This window comes from Onychomys torridus, chromosome 14 (assembly GCF_903995425.1).
Source record: "Onychomys torridus chromosome 14, mOncTor1.1, whole genome shotgun sequence".
NCBI lineage: Eukaryota > Metazoa > Chordata > Mammalia > Rodentia > Cricetidae > Onychomys > Onychomys torridus.
This window is the reverse complement of record NC_050456.1, coordinates 35144615-35162366: the sequence shown is the minus strand read 5'-3', so window position 1 is coordinate 35162366 and position 17752 is coordinate 35144615. Positions and strand designations below refer to the sequence as shown.

Genomic DNA, 17752 nt, shown 5'->3' with positions numbered 1-17752 from the left:
TTATATGCCTCATTATTGAAAGTAGCTTAATCATTGGTATACCTGTCATGAATACCGTGGATACTAACTTTATTATGAAATGAGTAAGTCATACTCCATCTCTCTATATGTATAAAGGTTCTACCATTGAAAACACTGCAATGAAATTAATGGAGATTGTTAAGGAAAAATTTGCTTCTATTGGTTTATTTTGAAATTACTCTGCAATTGTTAATCAGTTATGTCTTACTGTTTAGTAACAAAATATCGGGCCTTTGTGTCCCATAGGAACAGACACGTTTAGTGTCAGATGATTTTTAAAGAGGGGAAGTTCAACCAGAGATTCTTAAGAGATTTTACTGGCAAACAAACTGTAACAAACTCACTATGTTACTTTTCACCTTCACATACAAATTTTACAGTTGGAAACAATACAAATCTAGTATAACACAGTTTCTGTATGTCAGTACTCTAACATTGCTCTGTTCTGGAATATACTATGGAATATACTCATATCTTAAGGTGAACTATGAAGAAATCCTTACCATACTTCTTTGTCTTATTAGAATAGTGTCCTTTGCAGGTGGTGGTGGTGCACATCTTTAATCCCAGCACTCAGGAGGTAGAGGCAGGTGAATCTCTGAGTTCAAGGACAGTCTGGTCTATAACATGAGTTCCAGGACAGCCAGGCCTACACAGAGAAACCCTGACTTGAAAAACAAAAAACAGCAACAAAAAGAAAAGAAAAAACAGTGTCCTTGTTGTAGTGAATATTAGAGACTTTACCATTTGCTGCCTGGGGCTAGAGGTTACACTTAGTCCCTGGAAAAAAAAATGCTCGCATAACCTAAAAGCTAGTTTAAGTCCATTTCCACGTGGGATTCTCCTGAACAGCCGTGTGATCCACCACCCAGCAAGAAGGAAGACTCTTTAGCTCAGACCCTCCAAGTAGAATCTGATATAATATACAGAATCACAGACGCTTCATTCCATCCCTTTTGTACATCACATTAGTTTGGGAGTAGGAAAAAAAATCATAGTTTAGTATTACACTCAGCAGTAGATAATTATCCAAAGGTGTAGTTAGTTGGAAGTCATCTTACAATTTGTCTACTACACGTAGTACCACGTATCATCAGGAGTACCTTCTGAATACAGTCGTCTCTGAATCAAATTCTTGTATCTATTGTAGTATTTAACTAAAGACTTCCTTCACAGTATAATCTCTTTCAACATTCCTGGTAAATAAGCTAATAGCTACCAAGAAAAGTGCAACTGTGACTATTTAATTTTCTCTCTTGTTTGAAGTATTTGTTCTAGGATTGTGTATCCTTAACTTTTCTTTTAGTAAATTACAGGAATGACATTAAAACTACCATTTTATTTCATGTTCAGTATCAGCATATCGGCCACAACTGAACTGAAGAAATAAGGATCAGGTGAGGCATTTTAGGACTGTAGGCTCTCATTCCGTGAGTTAAAGCACTGAGGATAGCTGGGACAGTAATGCCACCTAAGATGGGTTAGAATGTTCTAGAACTTCTTTGACTGGAAGAGTAAAGGGAAAGGAAAAAAAAAAAAAAAACAAGCAAATTTGATTCCAGATAAAATTTTAAAATTTGTTCTGTTTTTTTAATTTATTTTTTAAAAGATCTTTTTTTTGCATTTTACATACCAATCCCAGTTCCCCCTCCCAGCCCTTCTCCCATCCCCCACTCCCCCAATCCTAGCCCTCATGCTCTCCTCAGAGAGGGTAAGGCCTCCCTTGGGGAGTCAACAAAGTCTAGATACTAAGCTAAGGCAGGACCAAGCCTCTTCCCGCTGTGTGAAGGCTGAACAAGGTATCCCACCCCAGGGAATGTGTTCCAAAAAGCCATTTCATATACCTGGGATAAGTCCTAGTCACACTGCCAGGGGTTCCCCAAACAGATCTAGCCACATAACTGTAGCCCACATTCAAAGGGCCTAGTTTGGTCCCATGCATGTTCCCCAGCTGGCAGGCCAGAATCCATGAGCTCCCATCAGCTTGGGTCAGCTGTCTGTGGATTTCCTCATCATGATCTTGACCTCACTTGCTCCTGTGATTCTCTCCTTCCTCTCTTCTACTGAAGTCTAGGAGTTCAGCCCAGTGCTTGGTTGTAATCACTACATCTGCTTCCATCAGTTACTGGATGCAGACCCTATGATGACAATTAGGATATTCAGCAATCTGATAATCATGTACCCTCTCCATTATTGCTCAGAGTCTTAGTTGGTGTCATTCTTGTGGATTCATGGGGATTTCCCTAGCACCAGATGGTTCCCTAATCCCCTAATGGTTCCCTCTGCCAAGATCTCTCTTCCATTGCTCTCCCTTTCTGTTCCTCCAGTCACTCCTGATCCCAACTCCCTCCCCTTCCCTTCTATGTCCCTCCCAGTTTACCCAGGACATCTTAACTCCTAGGGTCCTCCTTTTTACCTAGCTTCTCTGGGATTTTGGATTGTAGCCTGGTTATCTTTTGCTTTGTGTCTAATATCCATTTAAGTTCTTGTTTTAATCGTTATGCATTTAATTAAAATGACCAGATAAAAATATATCTTGCTCTTTGGCATTGCATCTTTTAGCAGTATTCTGTTAAGTCTAGAATTCTTATAAATAAATAAAAATGACCAATTTAAGATTATGCAAAAACTATTCATAACTTTTGGAAGAGTAGAGAATTTAAACTTTGAAAATAAAGAATAATTTCCAGCTTTATTCATTATAATAACTCTAAAAGAAAAAAATCATTGTCAAATATTTTACAAGGCCAGAATGGTGATTAACATACTAGAATTCTATTTAGAATGGATAAAATAAACTAATGAATTTCAGTGTTTCTTCCATTACCTGATAAATTAGATAACCATTAAATAGAAAATAAGAATATTTTTTAGTAGTTCTTAAAGTACACTATTCCTCCATATATGGTGTGATTCCATACACATCCTCTTCAAAAAAGATGCAGCCATGTTTTTTGAGTGATAGTTCAAAAAGTATGGGATACAATACTCTTTTTTAGGCATGGCTTAATAGTAACTGTTTTAGAAATACTAAAGGAATTTTTGATAATTCATTTAAATAAAATGTGGGTAGGTCCATGAATCTCAAAAAGTAATAAATAAAATTATAATATAAGCTATCAAGATTACTATGATTACTTAGAAAAATTACCAATACATCCACAAGAATTATAGATTCAAGTTTATACAGCATTTTAAGAAATTCTTTTCTCTCTAGGAAACATCATGAGGTACACATATTTCATATCATACCTGAATTAGAGCTTCAGATAATTTTAAAAAATTATTATTACAAAAACAACATGGTTTCTTAAATACTATAACTATTTTTTATTCTTATTTTAAAATTCTGTACTTTCTCCAAGGAAAGATGAGTTCATCTCATGGTGTCCAAACACTGAACTTGCCAGGATGCAATCAGGGTAATAATTCATTGAATTTAACAATTAAGGTAAATTCAAAAGCGATAATTATCAGGTCTTGAAATTTGGGCCCAACATACAAGAAGGGCTCTGTTACAGACATTTTTACTCAAGGAAAAATTGGTCACTTTATCTTGAAACTACTAAGACTAAGAGAGCTAGCAATTCATACATACAGAAAAGGGCAAAAGAGCATGAACTTGAGATCCTCTTTGATGGACTGACTTCGTATCACTGCTAAAATTTGTATGTCAAAGCTCAAACTCTATGGGAGTTTGGGCCTTTTAGGAGGTAATTAAGGTGAACTAGAGGCATGAGTGGGTAGAATGGAAATTTTCTGGCGCAGGTGGAAGTGACCTAGGGTTCAGAGCTGCTAGATACTCAGAATCACCATAGGTCCTCTGGAAAGAGTGGCTTCGGGGTCACTGTCTTACACCAATGAATGTTATAAGACTGACTGAGAGGAGAGCACACTTTATTAAGAATTTTCCAGTGCAGTAAAAAGTTAAACTGAGGGAAACTCTCAAGATAAAAGACTTAGTAAAGAGAGAGTAAATATTTGACAAATTAGAGGACCCTACAATTTATACATACTTTCCTGGTCCAGAGAGAGGGTCATGTTCTTAGTGTTATGAAGTGAGGGCTGTTTGAAGCACTGCTTTGCTAATCTCTGACTGTGGCTTTTTTTGATCTTGACCTTGACCATGAGCCAGCCATCAGGTACTGCCTGGTGTTGCTGTATTTGACCCTTCAGATGTCTTAAGCACTGTGGATTAAAGTTAAGTTCTCTTTGATCTCACAGCTACCAGGAAGAAGCTGCAATGTTCATGTTCATCTCTCTGTCTACAGGGTAGGTTCGGGTGGAGATAGGCTTATCAGAAGCCATCATTACTTATAATTTAGTTTACTGTAATTAGCCTCATTAGAAACTATGTATTAAAATCATAAATATGTAAGAAGCAATAGCGTCTACTATGTATTTCCCAAAGGGGAAATGTCTCACCTCAGTTGCCCACCCTTCACCAGAGCCTTGCTTCTTAAGAGCCTGATTTTCTCCTATCAGGAGCAGTCTTCTATCTCATAGCCAGCCACAAGCATCTTTGTTGTTTAACAGTAGTGTTGCCAGCTTTGCTGTTTTCACTCTTACGCTGCATTTTGACGTTAATATCCTTCCCCACTTTAGCATCTGTGGGCAACTTGTAGTTTTCACCCAGACCCATTTCCTTTCCAGTCTCAAATGAGTCAAACCTTGACTCCACAGTAAGCTACAACAAGTAATCATAAATCCATATTTATAACAATGCCAGAGTTAAAATATAGTATTTGTGAAGTGCAATGAATATAGACCACAGAGAGTATGATGAGCGGTGTAATATGGATTATAACAAGAACTGACGAATTAAAATAGCGAAATTTGAGCCATGAAAAGATTCCTAAGAAGTTTTTAGAACAGTACATGAAAGAAAATCAAGTAGATTTGGGTTTATTCAAAATTGTACAAGAATGGGACAAAAGATGGAAAGAACTCTAAAGGAAATGACAGGCAACTCAAAGTATTTTAATAATTACAGTAAGTGTGAGTGAAATTATCATTCCAGTTAACTGTCAAAAGCTGGTAGATTGAGTTCTTCGGAAAAAAAAAAAAAACTATTTACATACTGTCATGTTTCAGAAGCATACCTTAAAAATGAAGACACAGGCAAAGCATGAGGGATACATAATGGGCGAAGCGGTAAGACTTGAGAGAACTGGCATAGTAATTACTTAAAAAGTAAATTTCGAGGTAGTCAGTAAAAAGAGTTAAAACATCTTAATTAATAATTTTGAGAGCATTCTAAATATGTGTACATATTTAAAATAGAACTTCAAAATTCCTAAGCTAAAAAAATTGTACTCAGGTAAATACTATATAATTATAGTTAACTATTTTAGTATCCATATATCAAAAGTTGGTATAGCATGTAGACATAAAGTTGTCAGTTGTTTTAGAAATATGAACTACTCCATTAAGCATATTCAATTGACCCATATTTATAGATCACTATAACATCTACATGGAATGTTCAACGAAGTGGATAGTATATTAATTGAACAACTTCCAAGATTAGAAGGAAAAACTTAGTCTTCCTAGATACAAAATGCTATGCTGGAGGTTAATGAAACTTAAGAAATATAAGAAAGTAAATGAAAAGCATATGACTTGGAGAGAAAGAAGTAGAACTACCTTTCATAAGCCATGTTTTTATAGAACACCAACAAAATCTGTAGGAAAATCAATTCAAATTAATCACATAATTTAAGAATGGCATTATATAAGATTGTATGAAATCAGTGGTTGTTTCTGTACATGGATGTACCTTAGCATTTTTAGGTGATTGATTTCCATGGTCCCCACAGATACCAAAGTCTGAACATTCAATTTCTTCTTACAGAATGACAGTATTTGTGTAAAATATCTAGATGTCCTCTTCCATACTTCAATAACTAGTACTTATGATGCCGAGTGCAATGTACAGGATATATAATAGTTGCTAGTAGTGTTCTTTAAGGAATAGTGACATTAAGGAATTCTATACATGTTCAGCACAAACATACACACACACACACACACACACACACACACACACACACACACACACACATATATATTTAGTCCATGACTACTGAAGTCTACATATTCAACCTATGAATGTACAAAGTTAGGTTTAATGACTATTTTGAATTTTCAGTTTAAAAAATCTACTTCTAATGGCATCCAAATGGAAATAAATTTAATAAAAAGTATGTAACACGCAAAATGAGAATTCCAATATATTTAAAATATTTAAAAAAGAAGCTAAAAAATTGTTCTTTTATTCTTTGTTCACATTCATGAATGAAAAGAAAGGGTATTATTTTGATATATATTATCCAAACTTCTCTATGGATCAAACCATTTCTAATAAAACTCCCAGCATATTTTGTTTTGGTTTTTTTTTTCAACAGAAAATCAAACACTTATTCTAGACTTTATATTATATCTGGATATGTGAAGGAAAAGAAAAACAAACAAAGTTATACTATCTCACTATAATGCCTCCTATAAGGCCAATTCAATCAAAATAGTATAGTTTTGAATAATGATAAAAAAGTACATCAATGGGATAAAATACAGAGTACAGAAATGGGCTTCTAAGGTTACATATCTAGATTACTTGACAGGTTAAAAACACCAGCACAGTCTACTGAAGAAAAATAGTCTTCCTGGGGCACAGAAGATGGCTGAGCATGGAAACGCTTGATGAATACATATTAGGACCTAATTTTGCATCCCCCAAACCCATTTACAAATGCCACTGTGGTGGCATGCATCTGTAACCACAGAACTGGAGGAACAGAGATTAGAAAATCCTAGGGGCTCACTGGCCATGCCAATCCAGCCCAAACAGTGAACTGCAGGTTCAAGGAGAGAGACTGCCTCGAAAAATAAATTGGAAAACAAAAGAAAAGTATATCCTGACATCCATATGTATATGTGAACACACATTCACCTTCACATGCACACAAAAATATACCATGCACACCTACCCCTATACCCCCCCACATACAAACACACACATACAAAGCTATTTCTTTGGATATATATATTTGGAACAACTGGATATCTATATTAAAAGTCCCAAAACAATAACTCATATTACATATAAGAATAAAACCAACTACAGATCTAATTATAAGGAAAAACTCTACAATAGTCTGTAAGAGGAAATCAAAATGAATTTGGAAAATATAAAGACTTTTCAAAACCAAAACAAAAGATCCAGTTATTAAAAAAATTACACTTTAATAAAACTGCAGACTTCTATTGTTCCACAGATATTAAGAAATGAAAGAACAGGAAACAAAGAATCTAATATCCCAAGTATATAAAGAATCCTTATAACCTAATAAGAAAATATATAACTTAAAATTGTCAAAACCTTGAGTACTCATTTCACAGAATAGTACATAATTGGCCAATACCTATATGAAAAAAATCATCACTGTTATTGTGTATCATAGGAAAAAATTTAAACCACAATGAAGTCATACTACATGTACACATCAATTATATTGACTAAAGCTTAAATGACTGGCAATGTCAAATGCTGAACACATAAGTAACTGATTCTATCACATACTGCTGGTGATGATGCAAAATGGAATTAAGAAACAAAAACCATCATGTGCCCTTATCAAATGACTTAGCAATTACCCTAGTTGTTTATAGAACACTAGTGAAGGTGTATATCTGCTCAATGTCTGGGCAGTGCTACCTGTCATAGCATCAGATTTTGAGAAAACAAATATCCATTGTTAGGTAAAAATAAACAACTTTTGATCCATTTGTGAAATACATTTCACATAGTCATAGAGACTTAAAGAACAAGTGACATACAACAGTATGAATGGTATTTAAAGTAGTATATTATTGAAAAGAAAATTTATACTCATGAGTATATTATATGAAAAATTTAACAGATCACACTAATCTTTAACAGTAGAAAAAAAATGAGTCTTGTTTCCCTAAGACTCAGTTCTTAAAAGCAATTTCAAAGGGACAGGGCCTATGTCTTGCTTGAAGTACAAATTATGAAATAATATGTATCTTTTCCAAACTAAGAAAATTTGCACTTAAAATGTGTGCAAGTGAGAGACTAAGGGTGTAACTCAGTGGCACAGAGGTGGGGTAACTTGCTTGAGGTTCTGAATTCAATCCCCAACACTATAATAATGAAGTGCATTATGCCTCAGTAAAGCACTACTGAGAACATGGATAATAGTCTATTCACCAATTAATTGGCTTGAACATAGAAAATGCTTCACAGTATCTACACTAATCATGCATATAAATTTTGAATCTATATTATGCTTATATATGATGGGAAAATAATTTGTCTACTACCCTGCGTTCATTCTCCAAACTCCTTCTTTTTAGGGACATTAAATGGGTTATTCTTTGTGGTAGTTCCCTTCTTCAAGATAACCACTATTAACGTTTCCTCAGATATATGCACTGTTTCCAAATACAGAATGACCTAATAAATCAGCATCAAAAGACACGTAAAATTTGAATGAGAAAGATATGGATCATATTATGTGTGATCATCATTTTGCAGGTGGACAATGTCATTGCTGTTCAGATACAGGACAAACGTATCAGCAAAACTAAAGAGGGTTAGGGATGCCAAACTGTTTGCCACAGCTTCCTTTTATATTTTGGAGTCTGCATGAGATGCAATGTCTGTAAGAATAAACAGTCTGAAATCTCAGTTTCCCCTGTGAAAAGAACATATATTTATTGGTATCAAAGAAGAAAACAGCACTGGCTTTGAAAATCCACACACAAACGTGAATGTGAGTGTGTGTGTGTGTGTGTGTGTGTGTGTGTGTGTGTTTGTGTGTGTGTGTGTGTGACAGAGAGAGAGAGAGAGAGAGAGAGAGAGAGAGAGAGAGAGAGAGAGAGATGCTGTCTCTCTTTTTTCTTAAGCTTCAGCTTATCATTAAGTACCTCAATAAAACACTACCCAGTACATGGATGACATTCATCAACTAAGTTTGCTTGAGCATAGGAAATGCTTCATAATACCTACATTAATCACATGTACAGGTCCCAGCCTTATGTTCCTACTCTGATTTGCCTTAGTGATGGGCTATAACCTGGGACTTTTAAGATGAAATAAACCCTTTTCATTTTAAGTCATCTCTTTATCCTGTTCTCAGAGTCATATTCATAGATGTAGTAATTCTTGGGAATTGTAGTGAAATTGACTCTATTAATTCAAGTTATATGTTTTGGAGAAAATGAATGCTCCTATAATGGTTTTTACCTGGTATGTAAATTCAGTTTCTATTTCTGTGATAAACACCCTGACAAAAAAAGCAACATTGAGAGGAAAGGTTTATTTAATCTCAGAAATCTCAGGAAATAGCCTATTACCAAGGGATGTCAGCGTAGGAACTCAAGGCAGGAACTGAAGCAAAGGCCGTGGAGGAATGCTGTTTCCTGGCTTGCTTCCACTGCTTACTCAGCTTACTCTCTTATACAGCCTAAGTTCACCTTCCTAGAGGTGGTCCTGTCCAGAATATACTGGGCCTCCTTACATCAATCATTAGTCAAGAAAATGGCCCCAGGGACATGTCCATAGGCCAATCTGATGGAGGCAATTCCTCAATTGATAGTCCCTCTTTCTAGATAGCCCTTCTTTGTGTCAATATGACAAAAGCCAACCAGAAGACATAGACACTAAGTGGTAATAAAAACATCATTGAAAGAACCAAAGGACATTGTTGATCAGTGGACTCACAGATATCTTCTAAACCTCCAATCATCTGCTTAATCATCTGGCATCTGTCCATCATCCCAAAGGATGTTTAATGGATGAGAACATGACAGAACATGTTCCAAGGACATGCCAAAAACTGGACATAAAGCAGTCAGGAGAGAGAGTCCCATGTCATAGCACAGAACATAATGTGTCCTCTTTTTCCAGTGGAGAGGTTTTGTGTGTGTGCATGTGTATGTATGTAGTGTATGCATACATTCATGATTCTTGTGTGTGTGTGTATGTGTGTGTGTGTGTGTGCGCACACGTGTGTGCACGCACACACGCATGAGTGCATGTTGGATAGAACTGTAAGTTGAAGAAATTAATAATACATATTTTGTTCTATAAATTCTTCTTTGGTTTCAAAACAGGCTATAATCAAAGTCTTACAATCTCATGTTACCTGAGGGGAGATTTCTTGCTTGAGAAATCTTCTCACATTATCCTAATAAACTTTGTCTTAATTTTAAAATGCCATCAAATTCTAGAAGTCCTGGGATCTGACTTTTGGCAAACACCCATTTCAAAGAAATAGCCACAACAGAACTCGTTAGCAAAGTGACACGAACTCTTAATTTGAAGCCCTTTCTTTATTCTGTTCTGGGAGTCACATTCACAGATGTTGTAATTATTCTTGGGAGTTGTAGCGAAATCAACTCTATTAATTCAAATTACATGTTATGCAGAAAACAAATGTTACTAGAAGAAAAGCAGCATGGCTTCAGAACTTCTCTATAACTCTCAGGAACACTTCCCATTCCCTTCCTGCATGGTCTTTGTTGTATTCACATTCATGGATGGACCACCCACGTGTGCAGCAGCAGCCCTTGCACAGAAGTTAATGCTCACACCCTGAACATTCAGTTCTCTCAGTCTGAGACTGTCTAGGCCAGTTCATCCATCTGTTACCTCACATACACACCTCCCAGGCAATGGCCCTTCAGATGAATACAAGGCTTTTAGGTATTTTGATATTAGTCAGTTTTAAGAAAGTAAATAGCTTTGGGGAAGACAGAGTGCATTTATTGGCTGCTTATTATATATTCATTATTCCTGAGTTAAATGTTTAATAGAATACAAATAGTTCTCACTTGAGAGATTTATTCGGTCATTCCATCTCTTTAAAACTTCCTGAGTTGATAATGCTTTCAGAAAATGATTCAATATGGCAGATACAAGGAGTCCCTGGGACACAATAGTAATTTGTGTTCCTTACTTACAGAGGGGAAAGGAAGTGGGCAAAGGACCTTCTTCTATTAGTGACTATAACATTATTGCCGGCTATTCACTAGCTTCTATATGTAAATTTGGGATGTGGTAGAGGGATGTACCTTCTCTGTATAGATGCAGCTCCTATTTTATGGCATATTTGATGATAACAGTGACAGAGTCTGGATTTTAGCCCCTATGTCCAGGCAAGCACACAAGCAGATGTGAGTAACCATACCCAGAAGTACCAGTGACGAGTAGAAAGCAGTTGGACAGTAATCCAGAACATTTTTTTTTAATGTGGATAGTTACTCCCTATATTCTATGCTGCTTAAGATAGCTTCTTTCTTTTGTTTAATAAAATTTGGAACCTAACTTGAGGAAAATGTAATTCTAACTTCAACAGGTGTAATTTCTTTCTTATCTATGGTAGAGGACTAAGAGCTCCTTGTGGACTTTTGTCTTGTTTTGTTCTATTGTTGTTGGGGTTTTTGGTTTGTTTGTTTAGTTGGTTGGTTTGATTGTTTGCTTGTTTGGTTTTTTGAGATAGAGTTTCTCTTTTTAACAGCCCTAGCTGTCCTGGAATTCATTCTGTGGACCAGGCTGGCTTGAAATTCATAGACATCTGCCTGCCTCTGTCTCCCAAGTGCTGGTATTAAAAATATGCACCACCATCCAGTGTTTGTGTTTATTGAATATACTCTTGACATTCTATGATGGGTCTGTCATTGCTCTCCCCATTATGTAATTATAGGATGACTCTGGTTCACAATCACTTTACAAATATTTAGGTTTCACTGAAAATACACATGCTGAGACCAATAGCTCCTATTATTTTAAAGTTTATTCTTAATCAGTGTGTTATCAGTGTTGGTGCTAAGTTTGCCATGGATTTTAGTAGCATCTTGTTGTATTAATCAATACACACTTGGGAAGTTTTAGATTTACTATTTTTGGTTTGTATTTTAAATGATCTCATTGCTTTCATTCTGATAATTATCTTACTTTCCATTCAGTTAATTGTTACAATGGGGTACTTTTCAAACTGGGAAATAAAAATCGGAGCACATATTAAAGTTTTTCCCCTTGCTTATGTGGAAACTGTGGATAAGTTTAGAAGAGCTGAAATATAAGTTAAATATTCAGCACCAAAAAATAAAAATAAATAGATAAATGAATAAATAAATAAATAAATAAATGCAAAAATATTCTGCACTTAATTATGTAAAATATGGTTCCTCATTGTTCATCTCTGGGCTATTATTATGTCCTCTTCAAGCATAGGAATCACTTCAGCCAAACTGGATACTAATGAGACATTTTCCTTAGAAGTGCATATAGTTTGGTAAAGAAGATGAGAACCACATCTTAGATCCATAAAAGAATTTGTGGTCATTTTAAAAATGTTATCCTCCTCTTGCTCACTCAGCACAGAGAGTAATATTCGTATCAATGGAAGTGTCAATTATTATTTCAGAGATGGCCCAACAGTGCCTCTTTCATTCTGTATTTTACAACTTTAGCAGTTTTAATATATTTTAGTATATTTTTGTTTCATGTTTTTATTATCATATGGCTAATACTGCTACAGTATTAGCCTACCTTCATTGGCCACACATAGTAGGATAGTTTTTTGTGTGCTTGTTTTGGTGGATTTTGAAATCACAGTCATTGGAACATGGTAGGAGGATTTGTATTGGAAGAGTTCTGTCCTTTAGGTTGAGAGCCTGTTTGTCCAAGCCAGTGAGACCTTGGCTTTCCTGTGTACTCCCTCAGAATCAGTAGCAGAGGTATTTTTTTTAATTCACAGCAATATTCTTACTCCTTAAGGTGAGTCGCAATCTCTTTGTAGAACACAATATGGCTGAGGTTCTAGTTTCCGCTGATATTCTCACATGTGGTGATATCACTTCCACAGTAGTGTCATCTCCCTGGACCCAAATATGTGACTCAACTGAGTATAAAACCCAGCACTTCCTCTTCTTACAGACTGTTATTCATTGTCTTGTTTTTAATCTGTGTTTCTTGACCTCTGAAGAATTTTTGTTTGTTTGTTTGTAAGTTAAGTTTTGGCAAAGTTGTTTGGTATAATATAAACCAACATTCTTGGGCACAAATGTAAGAGTAGTTAGTGTTTTAGCTAGCTATATCATATTAACAACTCATCATAGTTTATTCTGGTGGGAAGTTCTCTTTTCAATACTTTGGTCCATGAAGTGAAATAGACTTATGTAAGTTCTTTAATGATTCCTCAACAAATGAAATTTAACTGATATCCCTCATACATATTCAAACATATTCTGTAATTCCTTCCTTTGCAATGGTAAATTTGCATATTTGTTTATCTTCCTACAGCTTCTTTTCTGAAATATTGACTTTACAGAGCATATATTTACTCTTGACCACTATCCCTCCATTTCTCCCTTGTATTTACATACATATACAATGTTAGCATTATTAGTCAGTTCACTAACACATTTTAATGCTTTAAACGTGAATGATAATTTCAGTATATTTATTTGTAGCTTTAGGCTTGGAATTTTTTCTTCAAAACTGTGTTATAATTTAAAAGGATTTTTTGCAAATATAATGTTCACATTTTTATGTAAATTCTATACAAAAGTCTGAGTACTACAATTACTTCTACCTGTATATTTTAAGAATGTTTTAAAACCTAAGATCTACATATTGACATGCATAGTGTTTCTAAAAAAATGTTCTCCAAATTTAGAAAGTGGATATAGATCTAGGTCAGCTAATCTAAAAATTTCAAACTGGAACATGCATAAAAATAAAACTAGAATATGAAAATGTAAGAAAATATTCTTTGCATTCTCACAAAAACTAAAAGAAAATGCATACTCTACAAACAGAAAAGAAATGTTGGGAATTCTTTCTCTGTTCAGCCAGCAGATGTCATGTTTGGGTGTTAGAGCCCAAAACTGTATTTCTGTCATGACTATGTGTGTATTACAAATGAAAGAGAATAAATATAGAGTATCAAAAAAGACATTTCACATGTGTTTTTTAAAAATTGTAGAATATCTATAACCATGACAGCATTTATTACCAACAAATACTATTTATGTACCATGTAAATCTTACCTCCTCCTTAATTCTTAGCTAGCATAATTATTTAAAGGGAAGCATTATCAAACTTTATTTTTATTTTTTAATCAAAATTAAGATGGTACTGTGTCTGATTATTTGTCTATGTCATTTTCGTACACTGACAATATTTCTGTTCTAGCTCAGCATCTGTCATATGAGCTATTCAGTTATCTCAGAAATGTTCTGACAAACTGCCCCAGGAAAATTATAACCAATTCAATTTATTCATAGAATGATTTTCACTTTTAGTTGTTTAGTCACAAAGTAACATCAGTTTACTGATGCCATAATAATTGTCATAAATTGAGGAGATTAAAACAATAAAATCTGTTCTCATTGAATACTATGGTCAGAAGTTCAAGATGTGTGTATGAAACAAAAGCCAAGGCCAACATCAAGACAAAATTAATTCTGGATTTCACAGGACAATTAAAGAGAACCTACATACACAACTGATGTTAGGACTTTGATACATGTTACCAGAATTCAGATATTTAATGCACCTTCTCTAATTTTACAAGTAAATTGGAGAACATTGTGTTCCTCTCTTATGTAAACACTGAGGAAGTTCTGGGTAATAAATATTTTGCTTAATGTTTCCAGTTTCATTTTGTGGGGTTGTAGCTTGATATAAATTCTCCATATTGATTCTTCCATGTTTCAAAGTTTTAAATCTTAACTTTTAGACCTACTGACCAAAGAAAGCACAAACACAAGTTTTCTTTTTATCAGTTCCCCTTCAAAGGAAATTGATCATGCATTTCCTACTGCACCTCTTTGATGATAATTTTCATAATTTTTTTCCAATTTTCTTTCTCTTCTGTGCTTGCTCTCTCAACTTTGATGGCTCTTATCTTCTCATTGTTTTTAGCCTTGGATTGTATCAATTCTCAGAACTTAATCTTTTCTCAGCGTTCAATCTCTTCAGTAATCCCCACATTCTTGGCACTCTAATTTCTATGAGTATGCCTTAAGCTGACAAGACCATACCTTCAATCCTTACTGCTCCTTTATTCCAGCCTTGTTAGACCCTACTACGTACTTGATATATCGAATTTATCACTCAAGTTGTTTAAAAACTTATCTTCCTGAACATCTCTCCAAAAATCCAATTTTTCAATAGCTCTCTGTTTCTGCTGGTAGAAATTTCGTTCTCACAGTTGCTTAGCCTATAACCTTGGCTTCGTCCTTGACTCTCCTTTTCTCATCCTGCCAGCCAAGTCATCCCTTCATGTATCTCTTCTCAAAACCAAGCAGGAAATGGGTTTGACTTTAATAATATGACCTTTCAAGTAGAGGAGTTCCTTATGGAAGATGGGACACAAAGTGATAAAGCCAAGGGAACAGTGAGTTTGTTGAAGGTCTGATGTGTCTGCAGTCACACTGAGTCACTTTCTGCTTCCAGGAAAGGCCTATGCCCCAGAGTTCTATTATGACACCTACAACCCTGTGTGGCAAAACCGACACCGGGTGTATTCCTACAGTCTGCAGTGGACACAGATGAATCCAGATGCAGTGGATCGAATTGTTGCATACCGCTTGGGTATTCGGCAGGTAAGAAGTTTTTGCTTTCTTTCTTATATCTCTTGTTGAGACTTTGATGTTGTAATTTTTATTCATATTTTCAATGTATTACAGAATTTTTTTAATTTCTAAATTTTAATTTATTTATGACAATATTGCTTTACAGAAACTGCTCAATATTAATTATTAATCTTTAAAATTAATCTATGCATTTTCTATTATTGCAATAAACCTATTAAAGTAATTCCCTCTGAGCCAATTGAAGGGATATATCTCTAGATGTGCTCAAGAAATTATATTGTACAAAAGGAATTTAGGAGGTTCTTGTGTATACTTGATTATATGAATTCATTGTCCTAGTCCTAAGAGACTGGATACCTTATATATTTTTACTTGAGGGTTCAAGCTATATACAGAATGTTTTAAAAGTTAGTATGTCTGAAGAATATAAATAATTTAGGAAATTAAAGAATAATAAAGTAAATTGTTCTAATTTAGATGAATTGTGTTAAATGACTTATATATTCTTTTATACAAACACTCAATGCTTGTTGATATCACTGACAATTTTGAAATTATATATACGTCTTCAACTTGTTTATTGTTAGAGACCTATTTTCTGTGTGAATGTTTCTACATGGCAAAATACTTTGAAACAAAATTTGAATCGCATATAGATTTTTCCTTGAGAAAAATCACAGAATGAAAATCGGAGTTGGGACAATAACAGGAAAAATGTGCTTTGGAGATCAACTGCTTCATGCTTGTCTTAGTTAGGGTTCCTTCTATTGCTGTGAAGGGACACCATGACCACGGCAGTTCTTATAAAGAAAAAATGTATTTGGAGTGGCTTACTGACAGTTTCAGAGGTTCAGTCTCTTATCCTCGTGGCTGAAAGCATGGTGGCATGCAGGCAGACACAGGCTGGAGCTGAGAGTCCTACATCTTTCAGTTAGTAGGAAGTCCACTGACAGTCACACTGAGTGAAGCTTGGGCCAAAGAGAGGTCAAAGCCCACCCCCACAGTGAAACACTCCCTCCAACAAGGCTGCACTTCCTATTAGTGCCACTCCCTTTTGGGGTCATTTTCTTTCCAGCTAAAATCCCTAGCAACCTAGAAACTATTACCATAAAATTATTCATTTTATCTTGTTCACATCACTTGTAAGAAAATACCTAGTAATGCAAGGTTCAAAGTAAGATTCATTATAAATTAAATATTCTTTTACCAGGCTTTTTCTTTTGGGCCACCAACCAGCTCCCAAATCATGACATGGAGACTTATTATTAGTTTTTAATGCTTGGCCTTAGCTTCGCCCTTTTCTGGCCAGTTCTTTTAACTTAAATTAACTTGCTTCTCTTTATCTACCTTTGTCTCAGGATGTTTTCCTTTTCCTTCCTTCTGCATATCTTACTTCAACTGCCTCTCATGTCTGGCTGGCTGGCAGCAGCTGCCTGGCTTCTTGCCCTTGTTGATTCTCTCTCTTTCACTTCTTCTTCTTCCATTCTTGGTCTCGATCCTCGATCATCCTCCTACTTACTCTCTCTGCCTGCCAGCCCTGCCTACCCCTCTCTGCCTTATTATTATTGGCCGTTCAGCTTTTTATTAGACCAATCTGGTGCCTTAGGCAGGAAAGGTCAAACAGATGCAACATATCTTTACATAAGTAAACAAATGCAGCACAAATAAATGTAGCACACCTTTACATGGTTAAAGTAATATTTGCAGCATAAGCAAATGTAACACGTCTTTACAAAGTTAAAATAATATTCTACAGCATAGTTTCATCATTATTAGATTTAATCTCAGAAATGTAAAATCATACAAACACGGGGACATTTGATCGACAGAGCATTCTTATCTAGGTTATCACAGTTCAGTGATCAGCTGATCCCAGCCCATTCAGAACCTGTCTCTTTCAGTATCATCACATTTACAGGGGTAGCTGGGTATTTTCAGGTCCATTTCAAAATAGTGTCCCGCTTATTCCAATTGTGTGATTTTCCTTAATGAGGTTGATTGTAGCTTGACTGGCACCAAGGACCCCATAGCCGCTTATAAAATAATCACTCGAAAGCTTATATTAATTAAAACTTTTTGGCCATTAGCTCGGGCCTA

At 35.2% G+C, this 17752-nt stretch overlaps 1 protein-coding gene across 3 annotated transcripts in view; it reads left to right on the top strand.

Annotated features, from left to right (window-relative positions):
* Mdga2 (MAM domain containing glycosylphosphatidylinositol anchor 2) overlaps positions 1-17752 on the top strand; it is an 818335-nt gene that overhangs the window by 683800 nt on the left and 116783 nt on the right. For all 3 annotated transcript variants that reach the window (XR_004946565.1, XR_004946564.1, XM_036206646.1), the window contains exon 10: positions 15516-15664. Coding sequence is in view for 1 of the 3 variants with exons in the window: in XM_036206646.1 (XP_036062539.1) it covers positions 15516-15664 (149 nt within the window). In the remaining 2 variants the exon portion in view is untranslated. The remainder of the gene's footprint in view (positions 1-15515; positions 15665-17752) is intronic.